Source organism: Acomys minous, assembly GCF_964271855.1.
Source record: "Acomys minous genome assembly, chromosome: 3".
NCBI lineage: Eukaryota > Metazoa > Chordata > Mammalia > Rodentia > Muridae > Acomys > Acomys minous.
Window position 1 is genome coordinate 81,542,506 of NC_140485.1, and position 19,937 is coordinate 81,562,442.

General features: G+C 51.5%; 1 protein-coding gene across 1 annotated transcript; it reads right to left on the bottom strand.

Annotated features, from left to right (window-relative positions):
- Positions 1 to 115: 115 nt before the first annotated feature.
- Positions 116 to 17,270, bottom strand: BPIFB2 (BPI fold containing family B member 2; the record flags this gene model as incomplete). Its single annotated transcript, XM_084775223.1, has 16 exons — positions 116 to 268; positions 2,131 to 2,207; positions 2,531 to 2,594; positions 3,212 to 3,257; positions 3,353 to 3,420; positions 3,953 to 4,123; positions 4,756 to 4,809; positions 5,028 to 5,216; positions 5,395 to 5,486; positions 7,984 to 8,044; positions 9,166 to 9,226; positions 10,050 to 10,196; positions 11,392 to 11,511; positions 12,975 to 13,068; positions 15,786 to 15,923; positions 17,246 to 17,270. The coding sequence occupies 16 exons, from the start codon at positions 17,268 to 17,270 to the stop codon at positions 227 to 229; spliced, it is 1,449 nt and encodes a 482-aa protein (XP_084631349.1). The 3' UTR covers positions 116 to 226.
- Positions 17,271 to 19,937: the final 2,667 nt, after the last annotated feature.

The following is a 19,937-nucleotide window of genomic DNA, read 5'->3' on the forward strand; positions in this document are numbered from 1 at the left end:
AGGAGGGCAGGTCTGCACAGCTTGCAGCCAGTAGCCTCCTCCCTAGGAGGGGCACAAGAAGAAGTGAGGAAGCAAGAGAGGGACCCATGTGGCCAGCAAAGATGAAGCAGCCCAGACAGGCAGGCAGTCTGGCTCGATGACGATGGCTCTACGTGGTTCTGCCTCAGTGACCCCAGACTTGGGGAAAGAAGGCTCTTCAGTAACTGGCTCTCTTCATGGTCCTGGCTCAGTGCTGGTAGGTAAATCCACTGGATATCACAACATAGCCCTGGAAGATGAAGAAAAGCGTAGGCTAACTCGGAGGCTTATGGGGGACCCCTGACTGCTCCTCCAACCTGTTTATGGGTAGTGTTCTCATCAGGAGAGGCCATCACCCCACTGGCCCTCAGTCTCCAACTCTATCGCTTAAGTAGCAGCGCTCAACTCATAAGGCCATGGGGGATTGCAATAAGAGCCCTCAAGAGTCCGGCCAGCGTGAGACTGGCACATGCTCTAGGCTCCGGGCATGGCTCATGTCATTGCTGCTTCCTGAGCAGGAGTGCAGAATCGCTGGGTTCCTTCTCCCTGGCAGAGCTAGGCACTCCCTGCACCTCCCAGTCTATTCACACTGCACTACTGAAATGAAGGCTCCTTCGGGCTGCTCGCCATTCACACATCATCCCCACGTCCAGACCACCACCTGCTCACTCATTTAACAAGCCCTCCATTGAGCCTCTGCCACACACTAACCCTGTGGCGGATGCTCAGGAGCCAGCGGAGAACAAATGAGGCACAGTCCCTGTCCATAGGTACCTTAGAGTCGAGGGTTCGTGGTCCAGTCTGGTGACCATTAGCCTCATGGGGCTAACACAATTTATTATTTTTTAATTAGACGGAAGAAGAGGCCTCAGACTAGTCTCAAAATCTTTATGTGGCCAAGGGTCACCCTGAATTTCTGATCCTTTTGCCCCCATCTCCCATGTTCTAGAACTGTGGGGATGTGCCACTATAGCCAGATATGTTTTTTAAAACTTAAAGTTCAGGTCTTCACTCGCAGAGTCCCATTTAAACAAGCCTGTGTGCCAAGTGACAGCTTTGGACAGGGCTGATTGCAGTCACTGCAGAAAATTCCACCATGCTGAGCTCAGTCATGGAATGTGTTTTGTGGCAATTCCCACCAACAGTCCTAACTCCTCTGTGTTTTGGCTGTCCCCTGTTTTGTTTTTGTTTTTATTGTTGTTTTGTTTTTACCTTTTTCTCTTTTCTGCATGTCTATGTATGTGTGGTGTGCACACACTGCATACATTCACGGTCACATGTATGGAGTCTGGAGGTTGACATCTGATGTCTTCCTCAATTGCTCTCTGCTCTATTTACCAAAGCAGGGCTTCTTGCTGAACCTGGAGCTCACATCTGAGTCTAACCAGCTCACCCCAGACAGACCCTTCCTCCTGCTACTGGGTTATCAGGTGAGCCACCACACCTGGTGGGTGCTGGGAGTCTAAACCAGAGTCTTCCTCCTTGCACACAAGTACTTATCTTCCGAGGCGTCTCCTCAGCCACAAGACTACCTCTCTTCATGGAAGTAGATCGTCAAAGCATGGAGGCCACCGCTCCTACAGAACCAGGCTGAGCACCCTCTCCGGAGAGACACTGACAAAGCCCCACTTTGGTCCCATTCCCTGTCCTGTGCTCAGCCTGTTGAGGGGACTTGCTCTGAGTTCCCAGGTATAAGAGGAAGAGATCACAGGTATCATCCTGGCTGTGTCGGGAAGAATTGCATCCTGGGCCTATGCTTTCAGACCCAGGGAAAATAATCATAGAAGGTTCCGGAAGTTGCCAAAATCACCCACGCAGCTGCAGAGCTGCCTGCCAGGTGCAAGGAATGTCTCTACCATTCACTTTAGACACCAAGGGGCCAAGCCCATCTGAGGACACGGGACCAGGAACCAGCTGAAGACCTGAAGCATGATGTGGGGTGTGATGAGGGACGGGATCCCCTCTACCAGGGTCTCACGGGTCCTAACTCCTCCATCTCATTACAGTTAAGGTTTGCTGTGTGATGTTGGAAGACACAGGGTGAGATCCCAGATGGGTGAGCCTTCTTCCCTCCCCTGTGAAGAGGCTCCCTGGCCCCTCAAAGGCTCTCACCTCACAGACTGAGACCTTGGAGTGGACATAGTGGAGGTTGAGCACGCTGGGGAGGGCAATCCCCATGCGCAACAGGGCTGCAGTGAAACACAAGTGTCCAAGTTAGTTAGAAGGGAAAGCCCCGCCCGTGGCCAGGCCTGTGCTGGAGCTTGGGAACGCTGTGGAATCTAGAGTGTGAGGCAGGAGCATCCTCATAGTACGGAAGGGAACCTGAGATTGGAACAGGAGCTTCATGAAGACCATATATTGGCTACACAGATATGTGCCAAGAGGCGGAGGCAGCTCTTAGACCACCGCCTTAACCTTTGGAGCCTGGGAGAACTTGGGGACATGGACAGGCACAAAGTGTGTGGACTCAAGAGGGTACCAGAGGGGCCCCACAGTGGAGAGCAGGACTCACCATTGAGGTGATCTAGCAGAGGCTTCTGGAATACAGTGCTTATGACTGGGTGCACTTGATCCATCTGTAGCCATGGCCAGGGGTTGGGTAGGGTAGAGGGACCAGCCCCCAGAAAGAAAAAAACAAACAAGAGAAAACAGTTAAATATACAGATAGACAGGCATCAGGGGCCCAGGAAAAGGAGGGGGCTAGATCTCCCACATCAGCTGGGCCCCTATCATATCCCCAACTAGATCAGCATTGGGGGGTCAGGCAGCCCAGGGAGAGCTCTGGTCCTCACACCAGAGTTACCAGCAGGAAGGCTGCCCAGCAGACTGCCTGATGGCAGATGGAAATTAAGTTGACATACTGGCAGCTGGGGGTGGGGGGAAGAAGGGGTGAATACTAACTCATACCCCATGGATGCATGGGGCCAAAAGAACACGTGCACGGTGACAGGAGCCTGACCATGTGCCAACTGTCCCACTGACCAACAAGCTCCGGCTGTGGGCTGAGCCAATGTATCAATCAGCAGCCCGCAGGCAGAGAAACAGGCAAGGAGGTGGGGACAGATGGAGACCAGGTAGGTCCCCATCCCCAGGCATTCCAGGGAGACTCAGTTGTGGCAGCACTGAGGTACCTGCCATTCTCACACTTGCACATCCCTTCCCAAGGCTTAAGGCAGCCCAGTGTCCCACTCACATCAATGGAGCCCACATTGGAGGTGGCCACAGAGAGCTGGACGCCCCTGAAAGGAAAGCAAGGACAGGCTCAGGGGGTGGGGGGCAGCTTCCTTTGAGGCTCCCATGATGAAATCTGAGAGCATGCTGAAGGCCCACTTACCCCAGTATAGACGTGGTCCCCCGAAGCTTCGCCTTGGACACAAAGAGCTGAAGGTTCAGGTTCACCAGCTGGGCATATGAGGAGAGCAAGGCAGAAGGAGCTTTGTGGAGCCTTTTGCCCCTATCGCCCCCCCAAACAGGACAGATCACACGTGTTTACGGAGCTCGCGGAAGGGTCAGGTTGTTACCTGCACTTTACAAGCAATGACAGTGGAAAGCAGACAGGTGGGGTCCCTTCCCTGGGGACCCTCACAGAAGCAATGAGACAGGAGCTTTCCAGAAAACAGAGGCTGCCATAAAGACAGTGAGTGATGAGGACCTTTGTACGCAGGGTGTCCCAGGAAGGCTGCTCTGAGCATGGCTCTGACACTTAAGCTAAGGACTGAAAGTGAAGAAGATACCAGCAGCCAAGCCCAAAGCAAAGGAAGAGGGCCCCAGGCAGAGGGTTCCACACGTGCCGAGGTCCTGAGGCAGAATGTTCTGGCAAGTTCAGGAGATGGATGCAGATAAAAAGCAAACCAAGCAAGGAGAGCACAGAAGCATGTAAGGGTTCAGGGAGCATCACCCCACCCCAACCAGTCCCACCTGGCCTGTCACTCACCACATCCAGGGAGAAGAGGAACTGCAAGGCTGAGCTGGGGGCTGCAGCGAGGACCTCCACGAAGGGCTGCAGCTTCAGGGTAGAGTTGTCGGTGTGGAGTGTGATCACGGGTGTGGCACCCAGCCGCACCTTAAGTACCACGGGCATGGGCTCGGGGAACTGGTGGGCCACCTGGGACATCAGGGGAGGAGAGGGACAGGGTTGTACAGGCTCCTGCTTGTCGGTCTTCCATGTTGGAGTTGATACGCCATCACTATACATGGCTGAGCTCAGAGGTTGGTCCAGCCCAGGATGCTGGGACATACAGAGTGAATTCTTGAGCTGGCATTTTTTTTATTTTAAGGCAAGATTTTGTGATACACCCAGGCTGGCTTTGAGCTGGTGACCTTCCTGCTTCCTGGGTGCTGGAATTACAGGTGTGTGCCACTGGCTCTGAGCTAGATCTTACAGGCAAGGAAGAAACAGGAGAGGGGGGCGGGGAGGGGAGAGAGAGACAGAGACAGAGAGAGAGAGAGAGACAGAGAGACAGAGACAGAGAGACAGAAAGAGAGAGAGAGAGAGAGAGAGAGAGAGAGAGAGAGAGAGAGAGAGCGCCCAGTAGACTCACTACAGGCAGAGGCAGAGGAGAATCTAGCTGACTGGGATGGGCAATTCCTAAGCTCAGGAAAGAAGGTTAAAGGGCTGATGCTGACAGGACCACCACCCCTCCCCACCTCTGCCCCACTTTGGGTAGATGGAAACCATAGAAGCACCACCCCAAACCCTAAGCCTCTGGCCTACAATTAGCAAAAGACGTTACCCACCTCAGGGATGAGCTGGCCCAGCGTGGAGGTGTTCAGAGGATTGTTCTTCGAATTCTGAAATCAGCCCCCATCATGGCAGGGTTTTAGGCAGTTTCACAATCAAGTCCACTGCTTGGCCTCATGGGTAAGGTTCCTTACCCACAGGGGTTCCTTCCAATGCCCATCCTAAAGTCCCCACTCTAGCTGCCCGCTGCTCATGATTTCACATCTATGGGATGTCCCCAGAATAGGCTACCCTGCCAACAGACCTGGGTGACAGGCCCAGCCCTCACCAGCTGCCCCGTGATGTCCAGGTTGAGGGAACCCGCCTTCTGTAGCATCTGGAGGGCACAGTCAAACAGGTGCTGGGAGAGCCCCACAGTTGCCATGGCTCCTTCATCACCTGAAGGCCAAGGCAACACAAAGGGACGAGCACCGTGCACAGGCAGGAGGATGGGCTTGCCAAGCAGGAAGAGAACAGCCTGAATAGAGGCAGGGGCCACACATGAGGGACATCAGGCATGGAGGCTCCCAGGCACCACCAGCCTGGGATCTGGGCTGCACTCCCACCTGGAGTACCAGCCCACCTTCCTCCCTTCGCCCTCTACCCTTTTAGGTCCCAAGGATGCCAGTACCAGGCTGACCAGGAAAGGTACTTACTCTGACATCCACGGACAAATAGTCCCTGGTGATGGTGGGCTCACTGGTTATGGAGTAGCGGATCTGGGACTCCGGGCCCACAGGACTGAGGCCTTCATGGAAACAGGAAAATGTTGAGCACCAGCCCATCGCTAAAGCCAGCCAATGAGTTGCCTATGACCTTTCGCAGCCAGAATCAGACCACAAAGTCACAAGCCCAGAATCTGTCTAATGACTGGTTCAGACACAATGCTCACAGGTATGTTTGCTAATGTCCCCCAATCAGTTAAAGGTGATTGAGCCTAAAATACAGAGCAAGAAGGCTCAATCCAGGCACAAGTGCCACCTAACAGAGGCGAGAACAGTGCACAGAAAAAAAGAAAAAAGAAAAAAAGCATTCCCACTGATCAACCAGACAAGTAACTTCCACTGTCTTTTTTCATTCCCACAGAGCTCACCAGAGGATTTCACACACACATGCACACTGCGTACACAAGCTGGTCTGCTCCCGAAGCTTCGGTCTCTCCACCTGATCACCTGCCTCCTTCGGGAGCTCAAATGCCAGAGTACGGAACTACAGCTCTGACTTCATACGGAGCCTCAAGGCAGCTCTCGGGAAGCACAGCAAGGAGGCCCGTGGTGGGAATCTGTTCACAGGTCAGAACCTTCTGCCTGGGAAGGCTGCAAAGGTGAGCAGTGCATGCCCAGAGACGACTGCAGGCCCGGAAGGCAAGGGGTCAGGGCTCAGGAGAGCCTAGCTCAGCCATCGTGCCACCTCAAAGTCCTGGATGACCCAGGTTTTTAAATAAATTTTTTATATGTATAAATGTTTTGCCGGCTTGTATGTCTTTGTGCCATGTGTGTTCCTGGTGCCTAAAGAGGCCAGAAAAAGGTATGGTGCTGAATTCCGTAGAACTGGAGCGATAGGTGTACATGTGGGTGCCATGTGGCTTCTGGGAATGGAACCCAAGCCCTCTAGAAGAGCCAGTGCTCCTAACTGATGAGCCATCTGCCTAGCCCCAATGGCCTAGGTTTTCAGTGCTATAGTTACGTGCATGGACATACATGTATATTTTGCATCTCCATTTATATATATTGATATATCCATTATAAGATATCAATTATTATGGGTATATATTATGTGCTCTGAATAGTTACATTTAGGCATATAACCATATATTTAATAATGTATATGAATGTATATGTTTTAAAACATATAAAGACATTGGTAAGTATATAAGTATATGTCTCCCTTCAGCTTTCTGCTTTTCTATTGTCTCATGTGGATTTAATTTCAAATTTTTCTCTAATATTTCTCTTTCTGATTGTAAAGGCAACATAGTGTGGTTTCCTTCCTTATCTGTCAGTGGGTCTCACAGTTTGAGGCAGGAGGAAGGAGCAACGAGGGATTTGGCGACCGGTAGACTGTCCTGTCTCTTGAATCACCTATCCCTGCATTTGTCAACACTCAGAGAACTGGACAACACAAAGGACAAATTGCTACATGCTTAAAAATGAGTGAAATATTCAGATCGTGGTGAATATTCAGGAAATAGAAAAGAAATGAAAAATACAGCCAGGATCCCAGGTGTACTTTTTCAATCTTTTCTTACACCACAGTAAAAGACATTTTTGTTACACAGCCTTCTGGAGACATGTGGCTAGTTGACCCCTTTGAGCTGTGCTTTTTATGGTGGTGGTGGTGGGGTTCTTTCTTTCTTTCTTCCTTTCTTTCTTTCTTTCTTTCCTTCCTTTTTTTTTGTTGTTGTTGTTGTTGTTGTTTGTTTTTTCAATACAGGGTTTCTTTGTGTGGCCCTGGCTGTCCTAGAACTAGCTCGGGTGGCCACGAGCACACAGACATCCACCTGCCTCTGCTTCCTGAGTGCTGGGATTAAAGGCGGTCCTCCTTCTCCTCTTTCCGCTCCTTCTCCTCCCCCCTTCCTTCTTCCTTTCTGTAACTGTCAAGGCTCAGAAGTCAGAACTAATGGTCACACAGTTCCCAGGGGGGTGGGCACAAATGTGCCCTTTTTGAGAGGGCCATACAACCAACTTCCAAGTACCCAGATAAAAGGCATGGATCTTCATACCCACTAGCCACCTCGTGATAACCGAGGCAAGCCTTAGGCCCAGCACCTCCAGTGGCGTACACACCCCTCACCGCATGGCCTCCCTGCAATGGCCCAGGGAGGAGCCCCAACTCTGAGCATCTGTCCCCTAAAACACTGAAATTCTGACAATGAGAATGGCTCTAGACCCTGATGATCAAAGAAGTTTAACTTCTCCAACAGTGACACTCACTGTTTAAGCATTTGATTTTATTTTTAATTTTGGCCATTGGACCTAAAATTGATAGATCCTGGAATGGAAGAATTGGTTCTGTAGTCTGGAAGTTGCCAGACTCTGTGAATATCCATGTTTTGGGGGAGTCCTGAGCCAGTGGCCTTCCCATTGGGCCTCCTTTTTCTCAGATTAACTGAAGAGAGAACACTATTTAGAGCCACAAGCCAGGAATGGAGACCGCACCATCTCCAGGTCTGGGAGGGGGGCATCTTTGAAGGTTCTTAGGGTCCAAGGGCCAAGCCCTCCCACCCTATCAGCTCCAGATCTTACCAATCAAAGTGCCCAAGTGGACATTGAGGTCCTGGACCAGGCCGGAGACATGTAAGCACAGCTGTGGCAAAAGAGAGGAAGCTGTGGTCAGGGCTGTTCAGACCTGTGAGTGAGGAACAGCGGGCTGCAGCTCCTTGCTATCGCCCACCAGAGGCCTCTCGGGCTGTGCACCTGAGCCTGGGATCCCTGCCTTTTCCTCCTTGGAATGGCTAGCTTCCACCCCTCTTATGGTGCTGAGGAGGCAAGAGGCTGCCAGAGGATGGAGAGATGGAATAGGCACACGAGCAAGGAGGGGACTGTAAGGCCAAGGTGCTCACAGCCTGTGAACATCACCATTGCCGCTGGGACAGAAAGGACACACACTAGGTAGACATGACTCCTGCTGCTGCCCCTTATGGGTGGGCTGAGCCAGGCTGGAAAGGAAGATCCTACAGTGGGACTCGGGGCCATGGGTGCCGTCTCACTGTGTGCAATGATCACACCTACAATTTCAACCATCACAACAGACTAGCTCTGCAGTGCCCAGGGCTGAATTCCTCCCTCACGTTAGTACTCCCACCCAGGGCCAGCCTGTCCCTTGCCTGAGGAGAAGAGGCAGCAGGATGTACCCAACTGCATCTGCATGAGGACCAGCCTTCTTACTTTATCTTACTTTGTTCATTTTTACTGTTACCCCCAAAACATTTCCCATAATCCCCTCCTCTAGAATGGAATCAGGAGGAGGAGCTTTGCCACTGTCTGCCTACCTCCCTAAACTCCAAGCCACAACTCGGTACCCCTCCTCCTTCTCCTCAGGACTTCACATGAGCTTCTTTTTCTGTTCTCATGAAGAAATTGGAAGCACCCCATGGAGGGCCTTCTATTTTTAAAATATCACTGGCTGAGGTAAAGTTTGCACAAAATAACATGTGTTTGACATAGATATAGATAGACTTCATAGATAGATATAATCTATGTATAATATATATATATATATATACACATAGTACCATCGCATACATGGACACATACATGTATGAGCATGCAGAAACACACATGCACACTTACATGCATTGAAGCACATGCGCACATATGCACATCAACATACAACGTCCCCTCTCCCAGGACTTGCCACCCCACTGACCCCTTGAGAGCCCATGTCTCAGGCTTTCCACACTAAGCCATCTACCGGGAGCCCCTTACCTTGTCCGTCAGGTCAGCTTTGATGTGCTCCTGCACCAGGTCCAGCAGCTCCTGGGAGGTGCTAGGGAAGTGGCACAAAAGGTGTCTCTGAGTTCCCTGGACATGGCTCTTGGCTGAGCCGCACAGATTGCTGGGTCAGAAGTCTCTGTTCCTCAGCCAGCAGCCCGGAGACGCTCATCTGAGACCATGCCATGCTTCAGACAGTGCTAGAACAGTGGTCCCCACTCCCACACTCACACTCTGAGTGTGAGTCTCAGAGAAGAGGCCTCTCAAGGTTTGGAATCAATCAAAAAGGTGATAACTGAGGCAGGCTCAGGGGAAACAGAAGACAGACACTGGACCTTGCAAAACAAACAAACAAACAAACAAACAAAACAAAACAAAAAAAACCTTTGTGACCATGTCCTCAACTAGCTGGATCCCAGGCTACATGGGTGGGTAGGAGTGGAAAGGGAAGATGTGATCCCAGGACCACTTGTCACTTTAGCTCTAGTGTCCAGTGATGCTTTGAAGAGCCTCTGCTTAGCTCTGGACCTTTCTGTAGTGGCAGCTGCTGTTAGCCTCCTACGCTGACTCAAACAGCCACCTCTGCAGGGGGTGTGGCCTATAACCCCCCCTTCCCCCCCAGCCAGGCTGATTGGCCTTGTATTTTCCAGGAGACTGATAGTAACTGACTAGTGTGTGCTGGTAGCCGACACAGAGAAGTAGCCAAGCCACAGGCTGTGTGGCATCAAGTAGGCCCCGGGGTCCTCTCTGAGCCTCAGAGTGCCATGTCATAGAACAGGTGTGATGACGGAGTCTCCTTGGTCCTTTGTGGTGATTGGATGAAGACTTGAATGAAAAACTCAAGTCACGGTGCCACAGCCTTGGTGTCAGGAACCCACCTGTTACTGCCATCCAGCATGCTGGCTGGGCTGAAGGTCGAAGAGCAGGTGGGGATGCTGAGCACAAGGGTCCCAATAGAGTCGCGGGTTACGTGCACATCAGCCTGCAAGGCCACAGGGAGCACCAGCTCCATGGGCTCTGGAACACTGCAGGAAGACAGGCCTGAGCCAACCCTGGTGGATGAAGACTGCACAGATCCCCAGTCCTGGGTCATCCCTCCAGAGCCCCACCCAAAAATAAAAACAAAAACAAAAACAAAAAAACAACACTTCACTCAGGATCACAGCACAGCAGATGGAAATGAGTCAGGCTCTCTGTGGCACCTGGGATAGAGCTCTGGGCCAGACAGCACTTCCTTCTATGAAATGGACAGGAGACTGGTGGGGCCCACTTCCTAGCACTGTGCTGAGCTCTCCAAGACCTCACCCTGTAAGGACACCAGCTCTGTGCCTAGCCACAGGGAGCACCCATAATGCAGCATCTTAGCGCTGGGGGAAATACCTGTTACAGTGCCTCAGGGTACTCATACCATCACAACACAGAGGCACTTGTACAATCACAGAGCCACAGCACACTTATGCTGTCACAGAGCCAGGGAGCACTTGTAACATCACAGCACTCAGGAGCACCTTAACATCACAGCACTGAGGAACACCCTAACATCACAGCACCGAGGAGCACCCTAACAGCACAGCACCAAGGAGCACCCTAATATCACAGCACTCAGGAGCACCTTAACATCACAGCACTCAGGAGCACCTTAACATCACAGCACAGAGGAGCACCCTAACATCACAGCACTCAGGAGCACCTTAACATCACAGCACCGAGGAGCACCCTAACATCACAGCACCGAGGAGCACCCTAACATCACAGCACTGAGGAGCACCCATAACATCACAGTGTTAGGGGAAAAAAAAAGATAAAGGATTCCTTAAAAGATCAATGCACAGCTTTAGCATTAAATGCAGTTACGCAGAAGCTACCCAGCCAGAGAAACAATACTGATAACACAATCTAGTGAGCACCTACTCTGCTCTTTGCACTGTGGAAGAAGCCACACGCCATAATTAAAGCACCAAGCCCATCCGATGCAACCCTCACAGCCACCTGCAAGGTTCATCTCATTTGAGACAAAGAAATCAAGGGCTGGCTATGTGACGTGTCCCTCCCAGCGGCACAGCTATTAGGGTGGGACTAAGGTCGCCAGGGTTCTCTCCTGTCTCACTCCCCCAAAAGGTTGGCAAGGGCCATGGAGATGTTACCTCACGCCCCTCATTCTTCCCTGGGAGAGACCCAGAAGCTTCTCTCCCACCCCACCCCCAACAAACATTCACTCACCAAAAGACTTTGACTGTGAAATTGGCTGCCGCTGATAGGTGCACCCCAAAATCAACAATGAACTTCAAGTGAAGGAAGGGCAGGTGGACATCCAGAATCTGGACCCTGTAGGGTTGGAATCTGGGGGACAAGGGGACGGCCATCAAACACAGAATCAACTGCAGGGAGGCTGCCCTGGGCCAACCTCACATGCTGATGTTATAAAGAAGGGCTTTCTGATGAGTGGGCCGCTGGTCAGAGAGGTGGTAAGCGCTCTCACACACGGGAGACTCGCAAGATTCCCAGCTGGCATGAAGGCAAGCAGAAGGGCCTGGCCTCACACAGGACTTAGCAAGATGACTGTGTGGGTTTCTAACTGTTCCTGACTGTATCCCAGGAAACATAAAGTTGGGGAAAGAGACACTGGGTTCCATGCATCTCAGAAATCTCCAGAGAATTCTTGCCTTAGATTCTAGACCTCAGACCTCGCATCGCCTTTGTCCCTCAGCAACAGGAAACACCCTCCCTTCCAAGCAGCAGAGCATTCCCAGCTACTTTGGTGACTTCCTTTGTACTGAAGTGAAAGTCGTTTTCTCCTTGCCTGGTAGTTGGCAGGGGTAGGCAGTTTGGGATGATTCAGCTATCCAGAGTATGGCCTCACTTTGCAATTCCTCATTTTAGCCTGGGGTGATGTGGGTCCAGGGCTGTTTCACCACACAGGCCAACTTTGAGCCTATTGAATTCAGCCACAGCTGCTGAGAGCAAAGGCCCTCTGGTGTCTTTAAGTTTTTCTATTAGTTTCCACCGTTCAGGATTATACATGATAAGCTGGGCACGGTGTTTCAGGCCCCTGATCCCTGTGTCTCAAGAAGCTGGAGCAGGAAGATTGTGAGTTTAAGGTTAGCCTCAGCGACACAACAAGGCCCCATCTCGAGCAAGACAGGAACAAAAAGAAAGAAAGACAATAATAGCTGATAGATAGATAGGTAGGTAGGTAGGTAGGTAGGTAGGTTGATAAGCAGATTGATAGATTTCTTGAACACTCAAAACTCTAGCAGTAGCCAGTTGGTATTCCCGTAAGGGTCCCATAAGGATACCATGACTACTGTGTTTGAGTTGGGGATGTCTCCACCCATTTGAGTTTTTGCGTATTAACAGGAGGAGGATAAAATTAAAATTGCCCTTGTATATAAATTTGATGTCAAGCATTTGGAGGAAGAAGCTAATAGTTGTACATAATCTGTGAGCCCCGGGGCCACAGTCTGACTCCCTGAGATGAGAAACTTATGAACTGATTCAGGGTTGCCAGGTGACCCCGTCTTCCAAGTCTTATAACCTCACACCTGATGATGAGAGCCTCTAGCCTGGGGAGGCTTACTCACCTGTGGGTCCACATGCTCAATCTGATGGTCCAGAGCATCGTGCCCAGTGGGTGGGAGCACCTCCTTAGGCAGAGTATCTACCCAGCAGCTGGAGCACTCTTGAGAGGCTCATTCAGGATCCTCCTCCCAGTGAGCCAAAGCACTCACTCCCTTGGCCAACAAAACATTCAAGCTAGCAACAGGAGGGCTGGAGCACTCTCTTCAGAAGGTGGGAGCACTCACCTGGTAGACTGAAGCACCTCACCCCTTGGATCCAGGAAATCAGAGATAGTAACCTGCAAGGCCCGCTGGAGAGGGGCTTTCCCGATGTCCGACACTGTGGGACCAGGGCAGGATGAGGTCAAGTTCCTGGCTCCACCAAGCGTGAAGAACACATCATGTATCATTTGTCCTGCCCTTCAGGTAGAGGCACTCAGACACCAGATGGGACAAGCTTGGAGTGGCACATGGGAGAATGGCTGCACCGTGCAAGCCCACGTGGCATATCCTATCCATCACGCCGCCCATCTCCTGCCCCTTCTTCATCCCACTCCTCCAATACAATAAAATCCTTAGCCCTCTTGCAAGGCTCTGCCTGAGCCCCAGCTGCCCCTAGAGCTTTCCCAAGTCACAGAGCTGAAGGAGCCACCCTCCAATCCTAGTTTCTGAGGAGGCATCCCATGAGAGGAGAAGGGAGGGACAGCATCATCCGGATCACACGTGCCCCAGGTTCCTGACGGAAAGCCCAGCTCTGCCATTCACTGCCTATGTGGCTGCTCTGTGCTACGCTTTCCCCCATCTCTACGCTCATCTCTCGGGACCATTGCAAACAGCCAGTGCACGAGCATGCTCCTCGTGCAAGTGCTGGTGCTGTGGGACTTTACACTAACGGTACCCTGTCCACGCAGAGTGCTCCAGGGGTGCCAGGTGCTGTTTTGAGCACTTTTTTCTATTCTTATGTCCATCTTACAGGGAAGTAAAGACACCTGGCTGAGACAAAGGCTGGTCTGGATAAAGGAGCTTCCCTCTGAAGCTGCTGCGTCCCCCCCCCCCCACACACACACACTTGTACTGGTAGGCCCCAGCTAAGTAAATACAAGTGGAATCAAAGGGAGAAGAGACAGTTCAGGAAGGAAGCATGAAATTCAGCCAAGAGGCTAGAACTTGGCTCAGGCTCACAGGCATAAAGAAACGTCCTCTATCCCATCTGAACCTCGGCTTCTCCAAAGAAAGAGCTGAGAGGCCGTGGTCTCCATGCTCCCGGTGTCCACCCCAAACCTAGCTGTCTGTGACTGAGCTCAGATTATCACCCCTAGGCTGTGGACTCCATCCACAGTGCTCCCTGACACAGGGCCTGCACTGTGGGGAACTAAAGGGTAAGGTGGGGAGGTTGCGGGGGGGGGGGGGGGGGGGAGGCCTCCAGGGGAAGCTGCCCATCGGGGCTTGGAAGCACTGTGGGCTGCGCAAGCCTCCTGCCAAGGTTCCACCCACTGAGAACAAAACACAAGCAGATGAGCCAGGGACAAAAGAGCCCTGCACAGAGCAAGCAGAGGGCGGGACTGACACCCCAGGAGGCCATGCTCAAGTCCCTGTCCCAGGCATGCTTTCCTGCTGTGTGTAAATCACACTCTTGCACGGGTCACTGACCATTTTCCTTGTCCATCCATCTGCCCGGATGCAAGGTCCCAGAGAGTGTGCTCTGGGAAAGCTGCTAGCTCACATACAGCTTTGTGTTAAAGCCCCTTCTCTGGTCTGGATAGAGTCCCTCACACTCTAATTGACTTGGATCTGTCCTTCAAGGAAGCACCTCCAGACCCCACTTTTGTGGAAACCCGAAAGATCCCTGAGAGGCAGCTGGTGGGAAAGATTTCTGTGCTGGCATCTTGGACCTTTGTGACTTTGTCCTTCCCTGTAGGCCTCAGTTTCCTCATTGTGCCTTTTCCCATGGAAAAGCCAGGACTTGAGGGCACCTAGCAGGCAAGCCAGAAGGGAGAGACATTTGTCCCCCTTCTCCAACTCTCACACACCCCCAAATCGCCACCGTTACCGCCCCCAGCAGCACAGAGCAGCTGGTTCTCTTCGGCTGCGCCCTGCAGAGATCCAGCTTCAGCATGCCCCCTGCCTTGCTGCGCTTGGCATGCCTCTCCTGGATCCGTGTGTGGGCACAGACACCACACATGCACATGTGTGCACTTGGGGTGCACAGCACACCTGTGCACACACATTCAGACACACACCACAGACACATACCCTCTCTGGTGCTCAAATCACCTCTCCCTGACACTGCAAACTCCTAAGAACTCACAGTAATAAAGTCAGACACTCAAAGTCAGCTGGCCTAGGTTTGGGGGTGGCACACGCCTCTAAATCCAGCGTTTATTTAGGCTGTGGCAGGAAGACTGAGAGTTCAAGGTTAGCCTGGGGTGCCTAAGAAGACCTTGCCTCACAGTTTTTTTTAATGTTTAAAAATGAGCCTTGAGCCAGGCGTGGTGGCGCACGCCTTTAATCTCAGCACTCGGGAGGCAGAGGCAGGTGGATCGCTGTGAGTTCGAGGACAGCCTGGTCTACAAAGTAAGCCCAGGACAGCCAAGGCTACACAGAGAGACACTGTCTCGAAAGAAAAAAGAAACAAACAAGCAAACAAACAAAAAATAAGTCTTGGGTTTTTTGTTTACTTGGTTGGTTGGCTAGTTTTGTTGTTTTTAAGCATATGGCCACCCAAGGTACAAGGGCACAGCTGAGTGTACGCACTTGCATTTTCACACTACCGCTCACCACAGACTCCCTAATTCACCACTGAGCAGTGGGACCCAGTGACACATACAAACCGAGGCCCTCCGCTGGCACATACCTGTATTCGTGGTTTCACAAGTTCTAGGCCAGCCTGGCCTGGGATGCAGCTAAATGGTGGAGCATTTGGCCAGCACGCACCAGGCTCTGGTCCCATCCCAAGCACCACAAGAATACAAAATATACATCTCCCCTGAGATGTTTGTGTTCATTCAGACCCGGTTCTGACCTACACTCTGGGTGGCGAGTTGGCAGGTCTCTTACCATAATCTAGTGCTGCCTTGTTGAGTCGGACCACCGTGCCAGGCAAGGAGGCCCTGGCCACGGCCAACAACAGCAGCACCTGCAGCAGGGCCAGACTGCACGCCCCAGCCATGGCTGCCCTGGCCACTGCACCAGGATCTGTGGGCCAGAGTAGGGACAAGGATCAGAGAGCTTGGCCAGCATATCCATGACACTCTTGGGCACTTGTGTCTCATCCCAGCCTGTGCCCATGCTGATCGGTAGCCAAGAGCCTTGCTCCAAACCTCAACACACCCAGTTTTTCATTTCTGGCTTGGGAACCATCTGCTTTGTAAGAACTCATGAGAGTGTCTAAATATAGCCAATTCCCACCCCACCCCACCCCGAAGATGTGTCTTTTTCCTAGAGCAACACAACAGACAGGGGGGAGTGATGAAGTGGGCCAAAGACCCAAGCAGTGCCAAAAGAGAATGACGGGGTTCTGATAGGGAAATGGAAGGGAATTCCCTGACTTGCAGAGAAGACTCAGCCTTAGCACTCTGCAGTCCAGTCACCTGAAGCCACCTGCCCAGCCCTTTGTGACTGACTAGCGTGGTATTCAGCTGTCTAACTCTTAACCAGGGAGAACCCAGGGCAGCTCCCAGCTCTACGTCAATGTAGCCAAGTGAGGAATGGCCTGAGAGTAGCCCACCTCCCCAGAAACCAGAGCAATCTAATGGTAAGACGTGTTCCCAGCTCTGAAAAAGAGAGTCTCACCCCAGCCACGGGAATGAGGAGCCTGTGTGGCAATGGCCTAGCTGGAGGCCATCAGGATGGCACTTGTCAATGTCCCCTGCAAGTCAGGGACACGTGGAGCCCTGTTGCAAGGGGGGAGACTGGAGGTGGATACCCATGTACCAGAGGGAGAAGCAGCTCCCTGGCTCATTCCTACCTCAGAGGTTCTGAAGGCAGGTGGATGGATGCTCGGCCCTGAGACGCTCTGTCTGGAGAGCAAGTGCACCGACTGCTTTATGAGGCTTCCCCCACTGAAGCATGCCGACCACGGAGCGGGAGCTAGGGAGCGGCCAGTTTGCTTGTGGTTGCAAGTGTTTTCTCTACAAACATGGCCTTGTCAAGAGTCTTCATTCCCCTGCGTGATGAGCCAGCCACGTAACAACCATGGCTGCCAAACGCTGAGAGACCCTGGAACCAGGCTGTTTCACTTCAAGGGTCTGTAGCTCTCTGGAAGGAGACGTCTTCCCAGGTGTGTTCCCTCACCATCCCAGGCAAGCCCAGCCAAGGTCCAGGAGCAAGGGGTGCCCAACGGCAGGGGAATAGCCTTGTGTCTCCGAGCTGTTCCAGAAACATAACTCTTTGAGGAAGAACAGGAGGCTATCTGAACACTGAGCCCTGATCTTCATCACACGCTGAAGTGCAAAGGAAACAGAAGACAGTGTGGATGACTCGGTGTGACTTGTCATACCAGCTCTCTCCAAACTCACATCTGTCACAGGAGGAGTGGCCCATCGTGGGTGGAGGAAAAGATGGCATGTATGTGAGCATGAGGGTGCATGTGCACCATTACATATGCACACACATGAGGTCATAGGGAGTGATATCGGAGAGAAATGGGGGTGTCTGAGAATGTGTAGGTAACATGGTATGGTGGCATCTTGATTAATGATGTTATTTATTTATTTATTTATTTATTTATTTATTTTTTAAAGATTTATTTATTTATTATTTTATATATACAATTCTCTGCCTGCATGTACATCTGCATACCAGAAGAAGGCATCAGATCGCATTATAGATGGTTGTGAGGCACCGTGTGGTTGCTGGGAATTGAACTCATGACCTCTGGAAGAACAGTCAGTGCTCTTAACCGCTGAGCCATCTCTCCAGCCCTAATGATGTATTTAATGGACACGGTGTGAAGAGTTCTGTGTACAGATATGCTGGGCTATGAGTGAAAGGGACTGTGGGTCTAGGATGTGTGTATGTAAATGCAGTGATCTGCTTCCTGGGGTAGGGGTATCCTGCACATGTGCTCACATGCGTATACACATATGCACAGGAGGCAATGGGCTGGCTGCAGGAACTTCCTTCTATCCCTCGGAGTGATTCGCCTGGGTCACAGTGACCACAAGTGAACTGGAGGGGGTGGGGAGGGCACTCTCCTACTCTAGAGCCTCATGTGACTCCTGCTTACCACACCAACCCAAATGCTAAGCTTGGAACCCAGACCTATCTGGGGCTGGATCCTCACCAGTACTTAATGGACTTCAGACCCCATCAAGTGTCCCTGGAAAGATAGCCCTGCCTCTCCGGCGGTGTTCCTGGCCCCAATCACAGAAGCAGAAGGAATGAGGCATCAAAGGCCGCCCACATCCAACTCCCGGCAGTGGCAGGGCTTTGCCTACCATCACCCGAGATCACGTCCTTTGGCTCACTCATCACATACAGTGAAGAGACATACAAATATTGACCAATGCCATCCTTAGTGTTTGCCTTTGAGATGGATACTTCCTCTTATTCAGCGCTTCCAGCAGAAGGGACACTTGGGTAACATCCAAGTGAAACAAAGCGAGAGTCTTCGCCAGCAGCTTCTCCAGAACCTGCAGCCTCCACGCGGCCATGGCAAGCCCTGCTGGCCAGGCACCTCCTGTATGCAAGGTCCTCTGCCAAGGGCCCCAAGGAGGCAAGGTCTTCTGCCCAACCCCATGCCCTGCGCTGGAACATACTCAGTGCTAGATTGTGTTGAATAAATGAACTGTCGAAAGGCCTTATAAAAATTAGTATCAAGATTTGAGTTTCTCCTTCACTGGGCATTCTCAGGCGGCTGCTATGACAAATCACCATACTTAGAAACTCAAAAGATTTTTTTTTTAATCTTAGTCATTCTGATAGGTGTAAGATGGAATCTCAGAATCAGTTTGATTTGCATTTCGCTGATGACTAAGGACGTCGAGCATTTCTTTAATATTCCCGTTAAGAATTCTCTGTTTAGCTCTGTACCCCATTTTTAATAGGATTATTTAGTTTGTTGTAGTTTAATTTATTGGGTTCTTTATATATTTTGGACATTAGCCCTTTGTCGGATGTAGGGGTGATGGAGATCTTTTCCCAGTTTGTAGGCTGTCATTTTTGCTCTGTTGACAGTGTCTTTCAGGTGTAGCTGATGGACAGCTAATTCTCCATGGGCATGGGGGGCAGGTTAGGAGGTAGGAACTGCTGCTGAGCCTCTGATATGCACTCTGGTACCCACATTTTGATCACTGTCCCTTGGCAGGATAGCCTTGCAGGCACATAGAGGAAGGGGATGCAGGCTATCCTGATGAGACCTGATAGGCTGTGGCCAGACAGTGGGGGAGGAGAGCATCTGTCAGAGGTCTAGGGGACAGGAATAGGGCAGAAGAGGGAGGAAGGGGGGGGGAGGGAATTGGAAAATAAGAGCGAGAGGATAACAATTGGGACATAATGTGAATAAATTATAATAACAAAATATAGGGTCTCAGGATAGCCCAGGCTAGGCTCTAACTTGCTTTGTAGTCAGGGATGACCTTGAACTTCTGATCATCCTGCTTCTGTGCCTCCCATCTTGTTGGGCACTGGGCATAGAACCCAGGGCTTCATGCATGCCAAGCAAACAGTCTGTTAACTGAACTGCATTCCTTACCCCCAAATATGCCGCTCTGGAGGTCAGAAGTTTAAGCAAGTCCCACCAGGAGAGAATCACTGAGGTGTTGGCAGAGCTGTTGTCCTATGCTAAGACTTCAGGAGAGAGCTGTTTCTTGGTTTCCTTCAGCCCCTTTGCATCACCGGCCCCCAGCCCCCCACCCCCACCCCGGCCTCCATCCCCAACCAGCAGGATTGGAGCTCGAGTTTCTTGCTCTTACATCTGTAATAGGCCTGAGCTTGCTGGGGGCTGTGATGCCATTTCCCACAGGTTCTTAGCCTACAATTCTGAGCTGTGGCCACCACCACAGGGTAAAAGTAAAGTCTTCTCAGGTTCATAATTGGAAGGGTCAGGCTGTCTTTTAGCAAGGGGAGTGGGAGTAAAGCTATCTAACCAGACATTTCCACTATGGTGCTTCCCTTTTTCCCTAGTGAAAAGGAGGGACTTTATTAAGACGCCAGCAGAAAGGATGTCATTTTGTGTGGTAAACACTAACCAGTGAGCTCAGCGTTAGA